The sequence below is a fragment of the Mustela erminea genome, chromosome 12 (genome assembly GCF_009829155.1).
Source record: "Mustela erminea isolate mMusErm1 chromosome 12, mMusErm1.Pri, whole genome shotgun sequence".
NCBI classification, from domain to species: Eukaryota; Metazoa; Chordata; class Mammalia; order Carnivora; family Mustelidae; genus Mustela; species Mustela erminea.
Window position 1 is genome coordinate 79,837,463 of NC_045625.1, and position 18,704 is coordinate 79,856,166.

Sequence of the window (18,704 nt, forward strand, 5' to 3'; positions counted from 1 at the left end):
ACATATTATATGGAGCCTGGCATGTAATAAGCACTTAATAATGGACACAATTATTATGCTATGATATTATGTAACCAAAATAGGCAATGCTATTGTTCTTTTCATTTCTTATGAAGTCAGACCATTGTCTAAAAAAACATTCATTGTGTTTCAACCAATTTGAATCCATTTTGTTAAATATAAACCAAACATAACTTTCATAGACAAAGTCTGGAAGAAGAAAACCATACGGCCATAGTAACCTATTTGTGGTGTGATTCTTCGTTTTTGTTTTTTTTTAAAAATACGCTTTTCTAAAATTTACACATTTTCTGCAACATATATTCCACTCATTATCAAAATAAACTTTAAAACATCTGTTGTTATGAAAGCAGTAAGATTAATAAATGATTCATAAAAGCATGAATAAACAGCAAGAATAATCAATTCCAACCTTACTCATTTAATGAAATGGTTGATACCTAGGAGAGCTTGTGCAGCCTTATTCCAAGTTTCTGTAAGAGTTAGATCTGAAATGAGCCTACTACAACCAAGAACTTGAGGACCCCAGGTTGGAAAATCCTAAAGGGTTTGAAATCGAACATCTTAATAAGATTTAAGCCCCGTCCTTATTAATGGAAAACCAATCCTACCCTATTAAAAGCCAATTAGGCGTCTCTGCACCATTTCTAACATTTTCTTTGGAAATACATGTAGAGCCTCAAGAAAGTGGTTATTTTTATTTTTGTTTTTTGAAAACTTTGACCTACTCTGATAATGAATATTCCTAAGCCTGTCCAGATGTTTTGAAGTCAATAAAACTACTAAGCTTATTAAATAGGATTCCGCTCACATTTCTCAAGACACAAGCCTGAAGCTCAGTGACTTTAACAGATTATCTCTAAGTGAAATCTCTGTCTCCACTTTCCATCCTAAGTTTCAACAAGTCAGTGGAAGAGAAGACCAGGAGCAAAGCCATGTGGATTGCTGAAAAGCAAACATGTATTTCCAGGTTATTCCCTAGTTGAAAATTCTACCAGTTTGTCTTTTAGGGACTGAAGTGAGGCTGCAAACATAGCCAAGGTGAGCTCCATAAACATCACAGGCTGATGGCCAAACATGCCACACGCTTCTCCAGGGCACCGAGAATGTACCCCTGTGGAGTCACAGCAACCAAAATTGGGTGCCGTTGCATCATTCAGCCTTTCACAGACATCCCCACACTAGGGTTTTATGCCTCTTTTCTTCACTTTCTCTGCCTTAATTCTCTTCCCTCAGCTTTTCAGCTTTCCTTAATTCAGAGCTGTATTTAATTCACGAAGTGCACATATTTAATTCACAAGCTGCAGCAGAACTGGTCCCCTTCACAACGCTGCCCCCCACACCAATCTGACACAGAACGTCCAATTTCAGTTGTTGGCTAAACCTCAGTGTGTTTTGCTTCCTTCACCGTCTCCCCGAAGGAAAGAAAGGGAAGTCTGAGCACTTACTAGTTGGTGAAAGCTTATGCGCATTAAAGAAAAGAGATTAGAGGGAAAAAATAAGCCCTTTCCAATTACTCAAGACACAAAAGATATCTAATCACAGAAATATAAAATGAAGGGAAGAAAAATTGGGGGGGAGCACTATTCAAAGTTCCCAATCTCTGAGAAAGGTAGAGTCTTCAAGAATCAGGTCTTTATTCTGAAATACCTCTCTTGGGTGGCATCGTGGCGGTGTCCTCTCAGAGTGTCTTAGCTGCCAGCTGACTTAACGATGACAGGTTGAAGGGACAAATGTTTCACGTTTGGTCCAGCACATCCACACACTTCTGCCTGTCGCTGAAAGTGCTCCCTGGTGCCATTTCACAGTCTGAAATATAAGAAGGTACTAATTTCCTCACCATTAAATTTTCATGAATGTTTAGTTTGCCATTTAGGGATGGAGTACTCAGGTCAAAGGGGTTGTATTTGGGGCTCATGTCTGAAATAAAACTAAACTGATCGTGTAAGCTATATTCAAAGCAAATTTGGCTTCAGCCCCGTGTGTAGGAGCTAACCTGCCTTGTTTTGAATGCCTTCCATTTTAGGGCTTTATCAGAATTACAGATACCAGGGGCAGTGTGAGTGTTGGGCAATGCTCTTATTGACTCTTACGGAGAAACCCTGACCACCAAGTGTACTTGGTAAATGAAATGAGGCAATAAACAAGGTGCTCCTACATCTGGATCAGGTGAGTGCAAGGCTATGGAGTGTTCAAAGTAGCCCCCAGCCTCCAATGTGGGGAAACCTGGAGACACTGTATTTATTTTCTCAACTTGTGGAGGATAAAATTGGCTGTAAGAGGAAGTTGCAGAACACAATTTTAGAACTTTTCTCTTTATCAAATCTTCTCACAGAAAGGTGGTCATCTTTGACTTTAAATGATAAACAAAAAAGATTTCTACCATTGAAAAGAAAAGGAAGGGGCAGAAAGTGCTGTAATTTAATGTTGCAAAAGAGACTGCCTTTTGAGAGCGAGGACACTGGCATTCTCTGGTTACTTCGGTGATAGCCACTGACCTTGGCAAGAGGAAGCAGTGTTTTGAAATGGATCCCCACGGCACATTCACCCTAGAGTAGCTTTTGGCTTCACGAATGCATTTGTGCACACATCTGACCCTTTGAGCACATAAACATTAGTACGTAGATTCTAGCCAAAGTAGTGTGTAGCTCACTCAAAATTGTGGCTTAAAACAAAGCTCCATTAGGATGACACTTGCCTAGTTTTTCCCTATTCAGACACTTAGGTCTTAACTGTAACAGTGAAAGAGGGTAGAGCTGATCTAAGAACTTATATTTAAGATGCCCAGGGATGCCTGGGTGGCTCAGTCGATTAAGCCTCTGACTTTGGCTCAGGTCATGAGCTCAGAGTCCTGGGATAGAGCCCCGAATGGGGAATCTCTGCTCAGCAGGGAGTCTGCTTCTCCCTCTCCCCCTCCTTTCCACCCCATTTATGCTTGTGTTCTATCTCTCTCTCTCTCTCTGAAATAAATAAAATCTTAAAGATTAATTAAAAAAAAAAAAAGATGCCCAGAGTGGTTCCTTAACCTGAGAATTTATAAAGACATCAAGAAATGTTATTGTAAATCACTGGACATATAACCTAGAGTGAGAATAATATGTAATTTAATTGATATTAAATATGAATTTATATAATTGAACACTATTCTAATAAAAACCATCACAAATTCATGAATAAAATAACAAAAATATTGTATCCAGAAATTGTGCAAAAAAAGATTAAAAGAATATTAAAAGAAAAATATTAAAGACAGATATTATCACATTAAAAATTGATGGATTCCACTGTTTTAAAATTAAAAAATTCTATTCACCAAAGACATTTCAAAGAAACTAAATTTATATCTCACACAGCACTTCATAAGAATATTAAAAACAGACTTTATCAACAAGACATGAACACCAAAAGGGAAAAAAAATAACAAAAGACTTAAAAACATTTCACACATGAAGATATAAAATGAAAAAGAAAAGAAAAATAAAATAAAAATAAATAAAAAAGAATAAAAAACGACTAAAAATGTAAAAGGTTTTTCCACAAAAGAAAAGAAATAGCCAACAGACATATGAAGAAAGGCCAAATCTCATCTTTGTGAAATACAAATCAAGGCCACTAACAGAGAGGGTATATTGGTCCGAAACCTTGGAGTTCCTCGGGGTGAACTTGAAACAGGCCCGGGTCCAAGGAGGGTTGGTGGGAGAGACGGAAGAGGCAGGGCACTGAAGATGGGTACATGGCAGGTTGTTTTGTTTTGTTTTGAAAAAAAATTTTTTAAGGTTCAGCAATTTGAGAGAGAAAGCGAGCATGAGCTAGGGTAGCGGAGGGAGAGAAGGAGCAGAGAGAGAGGGAGAAGCAGGCCCCCCGCTGAGCAGGGAGCCCGACTCGGGGCTGGATCCCAGGACCCCGAGATCATGACCTGAGTCAAAGAAAGATGCTCAAGGCACTCAGCCACCCAGGCATCCCGGTAGGTGGCAATTTCACAAAAACAAGGTTAAGTACTCACGAGGCTTGTCTGGGGCAACCTCAAGACAAGTAAATCTCTGCACATGACCACCAAAGTCTTCACCGTTCATACGGAGGCCTTAGTGGGGTTCAAAGGGTCTCAACAACGGGTTGCTCTCTCGAGACTGTGTCCTTGAAAACAGTTCCAGCCGCCATTCCAACCGTGGGAAGGGCAGGCAGAGAGCACACGTGGAAAAATAGGGGAAGGGGGCGGGGCTTCCAATTGCCCGGGGACCAGCTGGAGGGTCTTCCAGCAGTCTTGACCTCTGCATGGCCTCCTCCAACACTCCACCCCTCTCGACTGGCTCTTGGGAACTTACAGATTTCCCGTCTTTCACAATGAGCCCTGATGCTCAGCTGGGGCTTCATTAGCTTGGAGGGGACTCATTGAACCTGCAGGCAGACACCGCAGAGGAAGATACACAGATTAAGGTAATGATTCCCAAAGTAAGTAACAGGTTTTTTTCCCCCGCCGAGAGCCCTGTGATCCAAAGCACTGATTTATTAAGTCTGCGCTAGGCTGAGGGTCAGATCATTTGGGGTGCTTGTTTGTATCCTCATGTGCTTTGATAAAGATGATACCGGAGCAGACTCCTCAGCTATGAACACAAAACATTTTGCTGAGATGATGGCCCAGGTTGTTTTCTTGCGAGGCGGTAATGATGACCAAGGCTGTCCTATTTCGGAGGACAGCTTTTCTCATTAGAGACATTTCAGGGTTTGGTAAGGATAGACTTTGTCAGCTGTCACATAAGGCTTGTGGGGTGAGATTAGTAAGGGCTGCTGTCTGTGCTGTCATGTCCTCCCAGTCAATACAGAAAAGAAAGATGGTGGCCAGGTGATTGTACCATTGGAACAACAGCACAATTCCCTGAGAAGGAAATTGGCAACTCTTGTTATTGTCAGGTGAGTTCTCCCTGTCTCCAGGGAAAACCCAGGGTGCAGCAACCCAACCGCCCCGATGAAAACCATGTCCAAAGATCTGTGCTACACAACCACTGGGACCAACCTGGGGTCACCCAATAAATACCTGAGCAGCGTGACCCGTCACTACCCACCCCGCCTATATCCTTTAATGTGACGGAATGACTGTGTGGTTCTGGTGATATCCATCCTGTATTCCTGGTACAACTGGGTTGGTTCTGTTTAGAGCAGTTTCTTCTGTTCTCAACACAGGAGCACATGAGTGCGCAAATGTTCCATACCCGGGGTAAGCTACCTGAACCCATCCCAAATCTGAATGTCGCCACCCACTGCTCTAATAGTGGTCCTATGTTTAGGACACTCTGGTGAGCAGTTAGATAGGCTGCCTGTACAGTCTGATTGACAGGAGAAAAAAAAAAAAAAACCTATCCCCAATGTTATTAATAGTGTGTGCCAGAAACCAGATGTCTGGGTCAGTATCAATAATATCATGGGGTCCCTGGGTGGCTCAGTTGGTTGAGCCTCTGCCTTTAGCTCAGGTCATGATCCTGGAGTCCTGGAATCGAGTCCCACATCGGACTCCCAGTTCAATGGGAAGTCTGCTTCTCCCTCGGACCTCCCCTCTCATGCTCTCTCTCTCTCTCTCTCAAATAAATAAATAAAATCTTTAAAAATAATAATAATAATATCATGAATTAGAGGCAATCCTAGTGCCAATTCTCCCTTAATGTACTGCTTTAGTGCCTTCTGATCCCCAGCCTGGCAGGGAGATACCCACCAGGGCTGTCCTGCAGAGCTACAGAGGGACACCTGCCCACATACCCAGCAGTTAGACCGATTCCTTTGTCAGGCATACAAATGGGTCCATAGTAGAAAGACATTTCTGCCATAATGACTAGATACCACAGGAGCCACAGAAGTTTAAAGTCAAAAAGACAGACACTCAGTACGAACTTATACGGGAAGGCTTTCCCTTCTGGGGGAATGACCCTTGTGGTCTGATTCTTAGAGGTTAATGTGGCTTGCAGCTTTAGGAACTTAAGTGGTTGTGCACACCATGCGTGTTGGTCCCAGGAGGCAGCACTGTCAGACATAAGGAGATGGACTAGGGGTGGACTATGCTAGACTAGGACCCCATATTTCCCCCTCCTTCAAAGGTCCATGATCGCCTTACAGATAGGCTGCGTTTCAATGGGTCCAGCTTACAGCAGGACAGTGGGGCTCTGGTAGAAACTGAGCAATTCCTCCCCACTCAGGGATACAGAGTAACTCCCCCACCCAGGTGGGATGTCCTCTTGCACATTCCAGGAGAAAACTTCTCTCCCTGGCATGACGGGGCGTGGTGTTTTCAGCGGTGTGGTGTGTTGATCCACAGTTGAGAGTCGGGGCCAGGACTGTCTCTTGCAACGTCCATACACTTAGAATGTGTGTTTCAGCAGGGGATTTACTTTCGTTTGGCCAGCCAATGTGGTTTTACCTATTAGTAATTTAATCTGCTGCTTTACCATGACTTTCCTTGATAGCGAACCTGCCGACTGTGGTTACAGGGGCAACGGCATCTTTGTTCAATGTCATGTTCTTTTGCCCAGTCTTAACATCATGAGCGTTATCACTGTCCATTCAGCAAGCGTATCCGTACACGGGACTCAGTTTCTCTAATTCGTTAATGGTGGCAGCCTGACTTGCGTGGCAATAGCAGAAAGCTGGGGTTGGGCCAGATAAGTCATACCCAGACACCAAGGCAAATTTAGGACCCTCCCTGGGAGGCAGGGGGCCAATATTATCAATTTTCCAATCCCTCGCTGGTTGAGAACTCCAGTGGGTGACCCCCAGACTCTTGTGGTAGTGGCCTTGGGCACTGTTCAGATCACATAGGACATGCTGTTTGTTACTGCACTGACCAAGGCAACTGTACTTCAAGAGCCATGAAGCATCTTGGCAATGTGCCATCCCACCTGGGCACACTCCAGTGGCTACTCTTCCCGTGCACCCCATCTGCTGTATCTACTGAAGGGTTACTTACTAGGGCTTATGCCTACACTAAGGCATGGGCTGCCTGATTGCCAGGGTGTGTCAATGCCTTATAAGCCAGAATATGGAAATGTAAGGACTGCATCAGGCTCTCGCAGGCAAACCCAATGTCTTTCCACGTTTCCTGCCCCTATGAGGATTTACTCATGATCATATACCCCTTGTCCAAGCCATAAGGTTAATCCTTTTCAGTAGCCTAGCTTTGAGGGGAAAGGGTTAATGACCGGCGCAGGAGTAGTCATCACCAGCCAAACTGCTGAGAGCCCAGCCTATTGGCTACTGCGATTCATTTCTACTTCCATCCAGATGGTGTCAGTGTTGGGCTAAATAGTGACTACGTGCCTGGGGTGGTTTGCCCCACTAGACCGGTCTGTACACCTGGGTTCAGGAGCAATTTCCCTCCTTGGCTCTCTGCAGGGGCCACCAAAGGAATAGAAGAAGGGCATTTGGAGGTTCTGCATACTCAGCAGGACCCAGCAGGGCCTGAGTTTCTAGAGATAGTGGCCTGGTGGGCAGAGTGACCCTGTTGCAAACAGCCTTGCACTTAACCAAAGTGGGAGTCTGAGCCACAGCAGAGGGTCAGTGGAACATACTCTCTCAGCCCATCTGTTGAGAGGAAGAAAGCTTTTCCCATAACGTGCTGTAATTCCAGGAGAGGCTTTACCTGGAGGAGCGCTGTAGACAGGGCTAGGAGCTGTGGTGTATGAGATAATCAGGCTTCTGCCCCTTCCAAAGCTGGGACTGAAATCCTAGGGGTACTCTCTCCTTCTGTTGTCTCTGCCACAGTGCCTTCTGGAGTCAGAAATGCAATGTGGGGCACAGCTGTTTGATGGGGTCATCACCTTGTTTAATTTCTTGGTAGTCCACAGTCAATGGCCACGACCATCTGCCTTCTTTTACCAGCTGTCCCGGGCTACTGAAAACACTATGGGCAGGGCGTATAATACCTATTCAGTGACATTCTCAGATAGTTTCTCCTATTCCTTTAGGCCCCCAGCCAATTTATATTGCTTGCCAGCTACCACTCTTGGCCGGGGTTCTCAGTTGGTGTTTTCCCCTCGGTACTGGCTTGATTACTCTGACCCAAAGGCAAATTCACTGATAGAAGTTTGCAGAGTTTGACTATAGGATGGCAATGCTACAATATGTTCTCTGGTACTGGAGAGATAGAAACACTGTATTCTCCTGGGGGAGAACACCCAGGTTGCAGCGCCAAATCGACCTTCCGGACTGTATCTGTTTGTCTTGTCTCTGAAGGCCCTGATCAGACCACATTCACTATAGGAATGAAAGCCAAGATACCCCAGTCCATCCCCCAATACGTGGTATGCCCATCCTGAAGCCAACTGTAAGACAAGACACTTACGATGTTGGGAGTCCATTGCTGATCTGGGGGAAACTGACAAACTAAATCCCAGGGATGGGTAGAGGCTGTAGGAGAGTCCCAAGACTGACAGGGAACTTGAGAAGCCAACAGGCTATGGAAAGCATCTGGAAAGGACGAGAGAAATCAGAAATAAATCCACCCACATATGGTCAAAGGATTTTCAAGAAAGGTGCAAAGACAATTTAGTGGAGAAAGAAGAGTCTTTTCAATAAATGCTGTCTGAACAATTGGACATACATTGAAATAAGAATTTCAATCTGCATCTTAGACCTTATACAAAAAGTAACTCAAAATGGACCACAGTCCTCGTGTAAAACCTAAAAATATAAAAAAGTCTAGAGAAAAAAAAATAGAAGACTATGGATTAGGCAGATTTTTTTTTTGAGGTAACACCAAATGTTCAATCCATAAAAGAACAGATTTAGAAGTTAGACCAAGGAGGAGGAAGGGAAGGAGGGGAAATATCTTTTAAAATTAGGTAAAAACCACCCAAATACACACAACAACATGGATAAACCTCAAATGCTTTATGCTAAGTAAAAGGAGCCTGTCTTCAAAGTCTACATGCTATCAATTCCATTTCTGTGACATTCTGGAAAAGACAGAACTATAAAGACAGAAAATGTACCAGTAGTTCAAGAGCTGGAGAAACTGACCACAAAGAGGCAGAAGGAACTTTTGGGGACGATGGAACTGTCCTATATCTTGCTTGTGGTGGTTGTTACACAAATGTGTTTGTCAAAACTTAGAACTACACACATAAAAGAGTGAATTTAATTACATACAAATCGTATCTCTAAAACCTGACCAAAAACAAAAATTAGAAACTGACATCTCCTGGGTCAGCTTTGGGGCACGGTTCTTTTTCTCTGCCCGTACTGAGTCTTTTTAAAAATGAAATTAATGGGCAACAGAAAAAGAGCATCTCGTATAGTTTTTTAGATTTCTAACTTCTCTTTGAGAAGACTTGACAACACTGTGACCACATCTCACATGGCAATAATCTTCTGCGGCTGAGTAGGCATCTTTTTTCTCTGCCATCATGAGTCAATCTCTATGTGGTGGTTTTACTTTTTACGGCATATTACCTCCCCAATCCCTGGAGACATCAGAGTTTGAACCCTCGCCTCAAACTCATTTCAACAAACTCTACTATTGGCATGATCTGTTACCCAGCTGTGAACAAACTGGTCTATAGGAACGGAACAGGCAAAGCATGGGATGGTAAGAGATCCAGGGAAATAGAGACTGCCAGGTTCCTGTAGTTAATACAGAGATCACAAGAACACGGCAGAGAGGATTGGCAATTTAAGGCTGATGTACAGGAAATTACAGCTGAGCATGTGATCCGAAGGAAACAAAAATAAAGCCAAAATGTGTGTGTTATTTCATCTACCTCATGGGGATATTAGCCATCGGAATCTAAAAAGTAGGGATATTAGAATCTAAAAGCAAGCATATTTTTTATTTCCAATAGCCAGCATAGTGCCTCATATATAATAAATGCCCGTAACTGTTAGCTGGAAGGGAGAGTGAAGGAAATTAATCGATGGAAGTTGCAAGCAGGGACAACTGCACAGGTGCAGCATCTTTGGACACAGGACTTCAGAAATAGAAGGGACAAGTGCTTGATTTAATGTTCTGCTCCTGCAGAACATTAAATTTTTTTATTTTTAGTATTTTATTTATTTATTTGACAGAGAGAGAGAGGACACAAGCAGAGGGAGCAGCAGGCAGAGGGAGAGGGAGCAGCAGACTCCTGCGGAGCAGGGAGCCTCAGGCAGGACTAAATCCCACAACCCTGGGATCATGACCTGAGCTGAAGGCAGGTGCTTAACTAACTGAGCCACCCAGGGGCCCTGTCATCTTGAAATTTTTTTTAAAGATTTTATGTATTTATTTGACAGACAGAGATCACAAGTAGGCAGAAAGGCAGGCAGAGAGAGAGAGGGGGAAGCAGGCTCCCCACTTAGCAGAGAGCAGAGAGCCCGAAGTGGGGCTCGATCCCACGACCCTGAGATCATGACCTGAGCTGAAGGCAGAGGCTTAACCCACTGAGCCACCCAGGTGCCCCCATCTTGAAATTCTTAGTAATTTTTTTAAAAAAGGAGGCCCTCTGTTTTCCATTCTCACTAAGCCCCACAAATTATAGAGCCAGTACTAAATCCAAAAGTTTCTGGAGACACACTTAGCTTTCTCTAAGTGAGGATGGTGAAGAGGACAGTTTGTGACATGGTGCACATGTGCCATCTGACATGGTCATGAAAACCTAGAAGACAGTGTGAGCACAATTTCAAGTTATTACAGGACTACACTGAAGTGTGTTGACAAACTACAGAAGGAACAGATGGGCCGGACTAGGGGGTGACAAAGAAATTACCTGGACAGTTCTGAGTTGACAGATTAGATAAACCCTGAAGGGGGAAAAAAAAAAAAAAAAAAAAAAGGAAGGAAAAGAAAAAGAAAGGGAAAAGAAAGGAGAAAAGAAAAGGCCAGAATGGAAGTAGTGCCTACAACCTCAAATCACACGGAGCAGTTATGGAAAAGACTGCCACTCGGGTGTCACTAGTTTTGTCCACATCCGCAAACATCATTGTGACCATAATCCCAGTCCATCTTGTCTGCCAAATGAGAAGGTGGACGTGTCTAAGAAATGTCTTTAAATTTGTATCCAAAATCAAATCCTGAGTAAAAAAATACCATGACCAGAAGGGTGATCTGTTTCTCAAATGTCTGATTCCTCATCTACAAAGTTAAGTGTGAATGAATTTTAAATGTCCCTTGCCACATTTGGGAAGCTTGCCGCCATTCAGGCCGCTCACCCTCTCACTCGGCCTGGAGAGAGCAGAGACCGTATCACGAGACGGGTGATGGTGTCCAGGGCCTTCTCATCGTGGTTCCTCTTGCACTTTAGCCAGCGACCAGACAACTGACCACCCAAGTTAGGGCACATTTGAGAGAGCTAAATGTGAAGCTGGAGAGGACACAGGGACAAGGGACATAAACCATGATTTCCCCAGGAATCCCCCAGCTACGACATACAGTCACCTGGTGATGGTGTCGTGGTGCGTAACGTAGGCATCCCATTAGCCTCATCTATGTTATCAAGACCGTCATCAGCAGAAGCGGCGATCCAAAGACATTGTCAGACATGCTACTCAATGTTTCTTCTGTGCCAGACATTATGCTAAATACTTTTTTTTTTTAAAGATTTATTTATCTATTTATTTGACAGAGAGAGAGAGGAAACACAAGCAGGGGGAGTGGGAGACGGAGAAGCAGGCTTCCTGCTGAGCAGGGAGCCCGATGTGGGGCTCAATCCCAGCACCCTGGGATCATGATCTGAGCCAACGGCAAATGCTTCATGACTGAGCCACACTTTTTGAATACAGGTGCACAATGCTTTTAAAAACTGGGCTATGAAATTAGTTCTTTGGTCTATTTAAAATGATCCTGATGTAAATTGGGGTTCATTGATTTGTGTTGCTGGAATGAGAGACAGATAGCCCCTAAAGAACTGAAATGAACAATGAGAAAACATTAGCCGTTTTAAAATGTAGACAATGAAAAACAAAATCACCTTTGAAGGCAGCTTGAGTATGTACGTAATTTTAAAGTAAACAGTCCTTCTTGTTTAATTAAGAAAGCGTAACTTTGATGTTAAAATTTCTTTAATGTATTCCTCTATGTATTAGGCAAGGATGCTTATTTTAATTACAAATGTTAAAGTAATTATACACATTTTAAGCATATATTTCACATGAGTGACTCTGCCAGTATGTGGAAACGAGTGATGAAGTTTATAAATTACTTCATGAGGTGACTGGGTGGCTCAGTCAGTGAGGCTTCCTCCTCTTTATTTCCGCTGGGGTCATGATCTCAGGGTCTTGAGGCTGAGCCCCTGCTCCCCACTCAGCAGGGGGTCTGCTGGAGAGTCTCTCCCTCTTCCCTCCCCAAGCTTGTGTGCTCTCTCTCAGATAATAAGTAAATAAAAATCTCTAAAAAAAATTATAAATTACTTCAGGGCTGTTTTCCAAAAACAACCTGCAGAGAAAGTCTCTGGGAAAATGTCAGCTATTTTATATATATTAATGTGGTTTCTGAAGATAGATAGATACGGATATATAGGTAGAGTTATGGTATTGCTACATTCCCTGATAGAAAAGCTGCAAAATTTTTGTTCAAAGGATTTTTCTAAGACAGGCTTCTATAGCTGTGAGTGTTTTGCTGTTCTTAGAGCCAGTTGCTATTAGAATTCAGGGGATTAGGAGTTGTATGCAAATTTCTTATATTTATTAATTACACGGGCCATGTTTAAAATTAGGAAGCCTACTCTCTTAAACTTACAGTTAGCACCTTCTGAAATGTCTTTCCATACATTATGGAAATTCATAGCCTACAAACTGCAAGCAAACCCATCAAATATTGTAATATTAGAATAAATTTCATTAAAATATCACCAGCCATTATTTCCCAGGAATGAAACACAGCAACATAATGCTCTATATTCCCTGATTAATTTATGTTAAAAAAATAAAAATGAGAAAGAAAAGTACACAGATGAAAGTAAGAGTTTCATGCAGAGGAGGATTATGAATTACTCCTTAATTTCTTTATGCTCTCCAGTAATTTAACAACTATTATAGTAAATAGGTATCAATTTTCCAATCAAGATGAACAATGACTGTGTGTGAAAATAAAATGCTACTTATTCGTTGAGAGAAAGAAAGAATGAGGAGATATGACTATTTTTTTTTCTTTTTTTAAAAATTATTTATTTGACAAGAGAGACCACAAATAGGCAGAGAGGCAGCCGATGTAGGGCTTGATCCAGGACCCTGAGATCATGACCTGAGCTGAAGGCAGAGGCTTAATCCACTGAGCCACTCAGGCACCCAGCAATGTGTCTTTTATAAATAAACCCTTGAGCATTCTTAGGAAAATCAGGTTTTGGTCCTAAATCGGACATGTGGTAGCGCTGTGACCTTAACCTAGTATCCCAAGCCCTCTCTGTCAGGTAAGGCGAAGGGACACGTTCTGCCAATCCATTCTCTCTGCTCATTTATTGCTGTCATTCACCCGCCATCCAGTACCACCGAGAACCCATCTATACCTGGCTCAGTTTCAGCAGGAGAGTGAACACACAATCTGTATTTGTATTACATTTTTCCGGCTCCTCTGTGCAGATCGGTTATGAAGGGGTATGATGCGGTGGGATAGCAGGCAGAGGCTCCTACAGCGCACTTAGTGTTGATGATGGCCTTGGACTAGAGCAAGGGCAGTGGACACCGAGGGAGGCAGACAACTTCAAGACATGTTTGGAATGAGAACAGTCTTGAGACTGGCCAATGAAACAGAAGAATTGTAGGAAAGAATAAGGAAAAGAAGGATTTAAAAATAATTCCCAGGCTCTTGGGCTTCAGTTACTCACGGAGTGAAAGCAACCACTGTAGCATATGGGGAATGATTGACGATTAATGTGTGCAAGTAAGCAAGATCTTTTTATTATTTATTTATTTATTTATTTTTAAAGATTTTATTTATTTATTTGACAGAGAGAGATCGCAAGTAGACAGAGAGGCAGGCAGAGAGAGAGAGAAGCAGACTCCCTGCTGAGCAGAGAGCCCGATGCGGGACTCGATCCCAGGACCCTGAGATCATGACCTGAGCCGAAGGCAGCGGCTTAATCCACTGAGCCACCCAGGCGCCCCAAGCAAGATCTTTTTAGATCGAAAATCAGGATTATAGGACAGAGAGGGATTGGAATAGTATAGGAAGGTAATGGGGGAGGAGAGAAGGCATATTTTCATCAGGATACCAGGAAAGGGCTTTCTAAGAAGTTACATTTAAGCTGAGTCCTAAATGAAGTCTCTAGAACGGGGACATGATCATTACCTACACTACCTCAAACCTAAACTCTGAAAATGACAGAAATTCAAAAGATTTCCTTCAGATTCCATATCAAAATTTACTCGATGGCTATTCCTACTCTAGGCTATATTGATTTTTTTTAAAATTCAGGGGTTCCTTATTACTGTAATACCCATTCCCGTATGATTTTCCAGTTATGAAAATATCTATGCAGTATCTTCTACACCCAAGAACAAGGCCTGGACTACTTAGAATAAAAGGGATTTTGTTAATGACTTTCTAGGATTCTTTAGTAAACTTATTTGTCCACTTGCTTTTCAGAATCATTTTCAAGCTATGTATCTGACACTGTTGGTTGGATCTTGGGTAGAAAACAGACTATGGGGGCACCTGGGTGGCTCAGTGGGTTAAAGCCTCTGCCTTCAGCTCGGGTCATGATCTCAGGGTCCTGGGATCGAGCCCCACATCGGCTCTCTGCTCAGCAGGGGGCCTGCTTCCCTTCCTCTCTCTCTGCCTACCTGTGATCTCTGTCTGTCAAATAAATAAATAAAACCTTAAAAAAAAAAAAAAGAAAGAAAAAGAAAATAGACTATGTTTAAAAGCCATGAGGCTTTCCTGGTGCTCTTTGGAAAATAAGTCTTCTAATATTGTCATCATTTAGTCTTCTATACTGATGCTAGAATGATTCACAGTTGAATTGTTATGACTTACTATAGAGAGGTTAGTTTTAAGAAGGGAAGAGCTCGGAGGAATAGGGTGTTCTAACTATGAAGCTGTTAGGAGCTGCTACACTTCCAGAACAGGGGATGGAGGCAGATACAACCATGGGGTGGGGCGGGGGGTTGGGGGATTCGTACTTCTTGGAGTACCGGTGTGAAGAATGGATTGACTGAAGAATGGATTGACAAGGCAAGTCTTGAGTAAGTGAAAAGGGTCTAGCACTCAGGAAAAAAAAAAGGGGGAGGTTGTCTCTGGTGCAGCTACGTGGCTCAGTTGGTTAAGTGTCTGCCTTCAGCTCAGGTCATGATCCCAGGGTCCTGGAATCAAGCCCCACATTGGGCTCCCTGCTCAGTGGGGAGTCTGCTTCTCCCCCTGACTGCTGCTCCCCTGCTTGTGCTCTCTCTCTCAAATAAATAAATAAAATCTTAAAGAAAAAAAAGAAGAAGAAAAGGGATCTCTATCTCAGACATCCCCACACCAGGCAATTAAAATAGGGTTTTGAAAGAGAAAATAACAGGAATTTGAATAACTATGTCTTGGTGAAATCTCTAAACTTCAGAAAGTAGACAAACCAGCTGACGCTGGTAAGCAGCAAATGTCTGACCTAAGAGATTCTGCTTGGAGGACTGCTGATATTTGTGTCTATTTTTCCCATAATTTTTCTCATTCGTTGATTAAACCAAAAATTCGACAGAAGTTCTAGGCTTCCCCTCTAAGGGTAGGTTTCTCAGTCATGGCCCTATTGATACACTGGACCAAATAATTCTTTCTGTGGGTGGCTGGGCCTCTGATCTGTGGGATATTTAGCCACATCCCTGGTCTCTGCACACCAGATGCCATCTACAGCAGCCCCCTCGTTGCGACAACCAAAACTGTCTCCAGACTTCATCGAATGTCCCCTAGGAGACAAAATCATGCCTGGCTGAGAAACACGGCCCGAAGAATGCATTCCTATATGCCATAGAATCAAAGAGCCACACGTTGCTGGATTCTTTATGAGTGACAGAATTAAAAGCACAGGGAAGATCTGGGGCAGAAAGACACAAGAGCACCAACCCGCAAACCTCATGTCTTCTCGTCTTGGCTCGTTCTGTCCTAGCGGCTTTGTGCTCCTGTTTCACAACACTTGTGTTTTCTTGCTTCCCGCTCTTATTGCGTAGGCTTCGTTGAGGTCTTTTGCAATTATTCCTTCCTGACAAGCAGACTGGTATTCAGATTCGATGTCTTGAAATAGGCAGGGTATGTGGAAGGTGGACTTTCCAAGCCACTGGACTGCCATCTCTGCTTCCCCGAACTCCTTTCTTCCCAAAGACATGCATTCTGGAGGGAACAGCAGCGGAAGAAGGTTGCATTCGATGTGAGACGAGCTGTGAGGCACTGTATCCTGAGAGGGGTCATTCACAAAATAAAGAGTCATGCCTTTTAGTAGGTCCTATGGCATGTAGCCACTTGTAGATGGTAGATTATAATTTTTCATGAATTCTCTTGCTAGAAAGTCTAAGAGGCAAGTGGCTTGGGAGAGAAGATCTCACTCAAGTCCAGCAGAGCTATGCCAAGAGAAAGTTTGCCAATACTGGGAATTTTTTTAAAAAATCATCATTCACTTGCTACCCAGCCACAGCTATAGATAGGAGTTTACCAGACACCAGGAAACATAAAATAAAATGGGACTCTATCATATATTGCTTACTGTTCATCAACAAAAAAATATATAGTAATACTTCTTTCATAAAAGTTACAAAAATTCAGTAAAGGAAACGTGGAAAATGCATGAACAGTACAAAGAAAAAAAATTATCTCTAGTACTACTATCCAAACCCAAATACCACCACTGACGTTCTGTGGATTTCTTTCCAGTTTCTTTTTTTAATGTATACATTTAGAGAGTATAGAGGAGTGAGGGGGGAATATATATATACATATGCATGTATATATATATTTCAGTACCCCACTTTTTAAGCTAGAATTGTATGAAATGCATTTTAAATGTTATTCATAAACATAATTTTTAATGGTACATTAAGTTGCATCAAAATGATGTACCATGGCTACTTAGGCTGATTCTAATGATGTACCATTAAAAAGACTTGCAATAAATATTTATAATAACTTTGTTATTATAGAGTTCCAAAACTAATGTTATTGAATTAAAGAGTATAAACATTTGAAACATCTTAATACGTGTTTGTATATAAAAATGTGAATCAATTTATAGACCAGTCAGCAAAACACAAATATGCCTATCGCATTTTGTCCTTACCGATATCAGATACTTTCATTAGCTTTATTCTTTCTTTGGGTTAATTTTGTTCTTTACTTTTATAATCAGTAACCCTATTTTCCCCCAAATATTTGTGTACTAACTGCATTTCCTCTTTGGAAAAATACCGTGACTATTACAGTGTGTTGTCAAAAGAGAGAAATCAAAAGCAGAAGGAAAATACCCATCTTATCAAGACAATTTTGAAAGTCTCTGGTCGTGATACGAAGTAGAATTTCTGATGTCACCATTCTCAAGACCTTATATTCTCATTTCTCATCACCCTGTCACCTGTAACTACAATTTTGCCGTCAAAGCAAAAAATTTGTGGTTTCTCCTATAAGCTATAAGCGCTCAAGCCCTTGACTTTGTACATGCTGTTCCCTTGTCTGGAATGCCCTTTAATGTACCCCAAAAGCACATACCGCACATGCCCCAGAAGTCGCTTGCTGTTACCTTTCTCCTAGCCTCTGACATTCCACATCATAATCACTAATATTCTTTTCAGACTTTCCCTCCTGCCCACGGTTTCCGCAAGGGCAGGAACACCCCATCTTTAATTTCTAGATTCCACATCATTTACCGTCGTGCCTAAGAGAAAGTAGAAGCTCAGGAACTGCCTCCTTCAATGGGGACATTGCTGAATAATAAATGTCGTGGCCTTCTTAGTTATCCAATTCTGTCATCCATAGTAATTGTCGGGATTTTGAGAGAGAGACTGAGTGGAAAGAATACAAGCATCAGGGGCCGCGGAACCAGAGTTCAAACTTTTAGTTCAACCACTAGCCAGTTCACCATCCTTAGAATAATTACCTAGTATCTCTGACACTCCACTGGAACAAAGAGTGATCATAATACGTACCTTATAGGATTATTTGAACATGAGGTACTGAATATATGTAAAGAATCTGGCATATAGTAGCGGCTAAATGTAGACCTCTTTCTCGTTATTATTGTGTATTTCCATTATATGCATATTTCCATTCCATATATATTTCCTTTGCAATAAATATTACTGAATTCAAAGGATCTGATACCTAGGTATGTATTTTTCTTTGAAGCATGAAGACCAAGACCCAAGGTCAGTGGCACTGACCATATTCTTGCTTTTAGGGAAATCTTAGAAAGAATTCGTTCTGATTACAGTTGTGGAAAGTAGGCCTATATTTTCCAAAGGCAAGAGAAATCAAGTTCTCTGTAAAATAACACATGATCTTATCATCAACTGCTTAATTTTTTTCTGTTTGCCCCATTAATATTGCTGAAGGTTGGTGGGGACCTCAAATTACTATAAATAAAGGCTTGCTGTCCCTGATGGCAGAAGAAAGGAACTTTTGGAACATGCTCTACTTTTCATTTCTAAAAATATATCCACTTGGGCCACACTAGAGAAGCATGTGAAATATTCCCAGTTAAAAATCAGATTTATACTGGTGGTATGTACAGCAGAAGCGTGTGCAGAAACATACACACACACACACACACACA

General features: G+C 42.2%; 1 protein-coding gene across 1 annotated transcript in view; it reads right to left on the reverse strand.

Moving 5' to 3' along the window:
- The window catches only part of TMC1 (transmembrane channel like 1), a 382,443-nt gene that overhangs the window by 140,491 nt on the left and 223,248 nt on the right, over positions 1–18,704 (reverse strand). Inside the window, exons 5-7 of the mRNA XM_032306873.1 lie at positions 16,013–16,340; positions 8,345–8,469; positions 4,025–4,416 (exon numbers count right to left, since the gene is read on the reverse strand). Coding sequence (XP_032162764.1) covers positions 4,025–4,094 — 70 coding nt within the window. The 5' untranslated portion in view covers positions 4,095–4,416; positions 8,345–8,469; positions 16,013–16,340. The remainder of the gene's footprint in view (positions 1–4,024; positions 4,417–8,344; positions 8,470–16,012; positions 16,341–18,704) is intronic.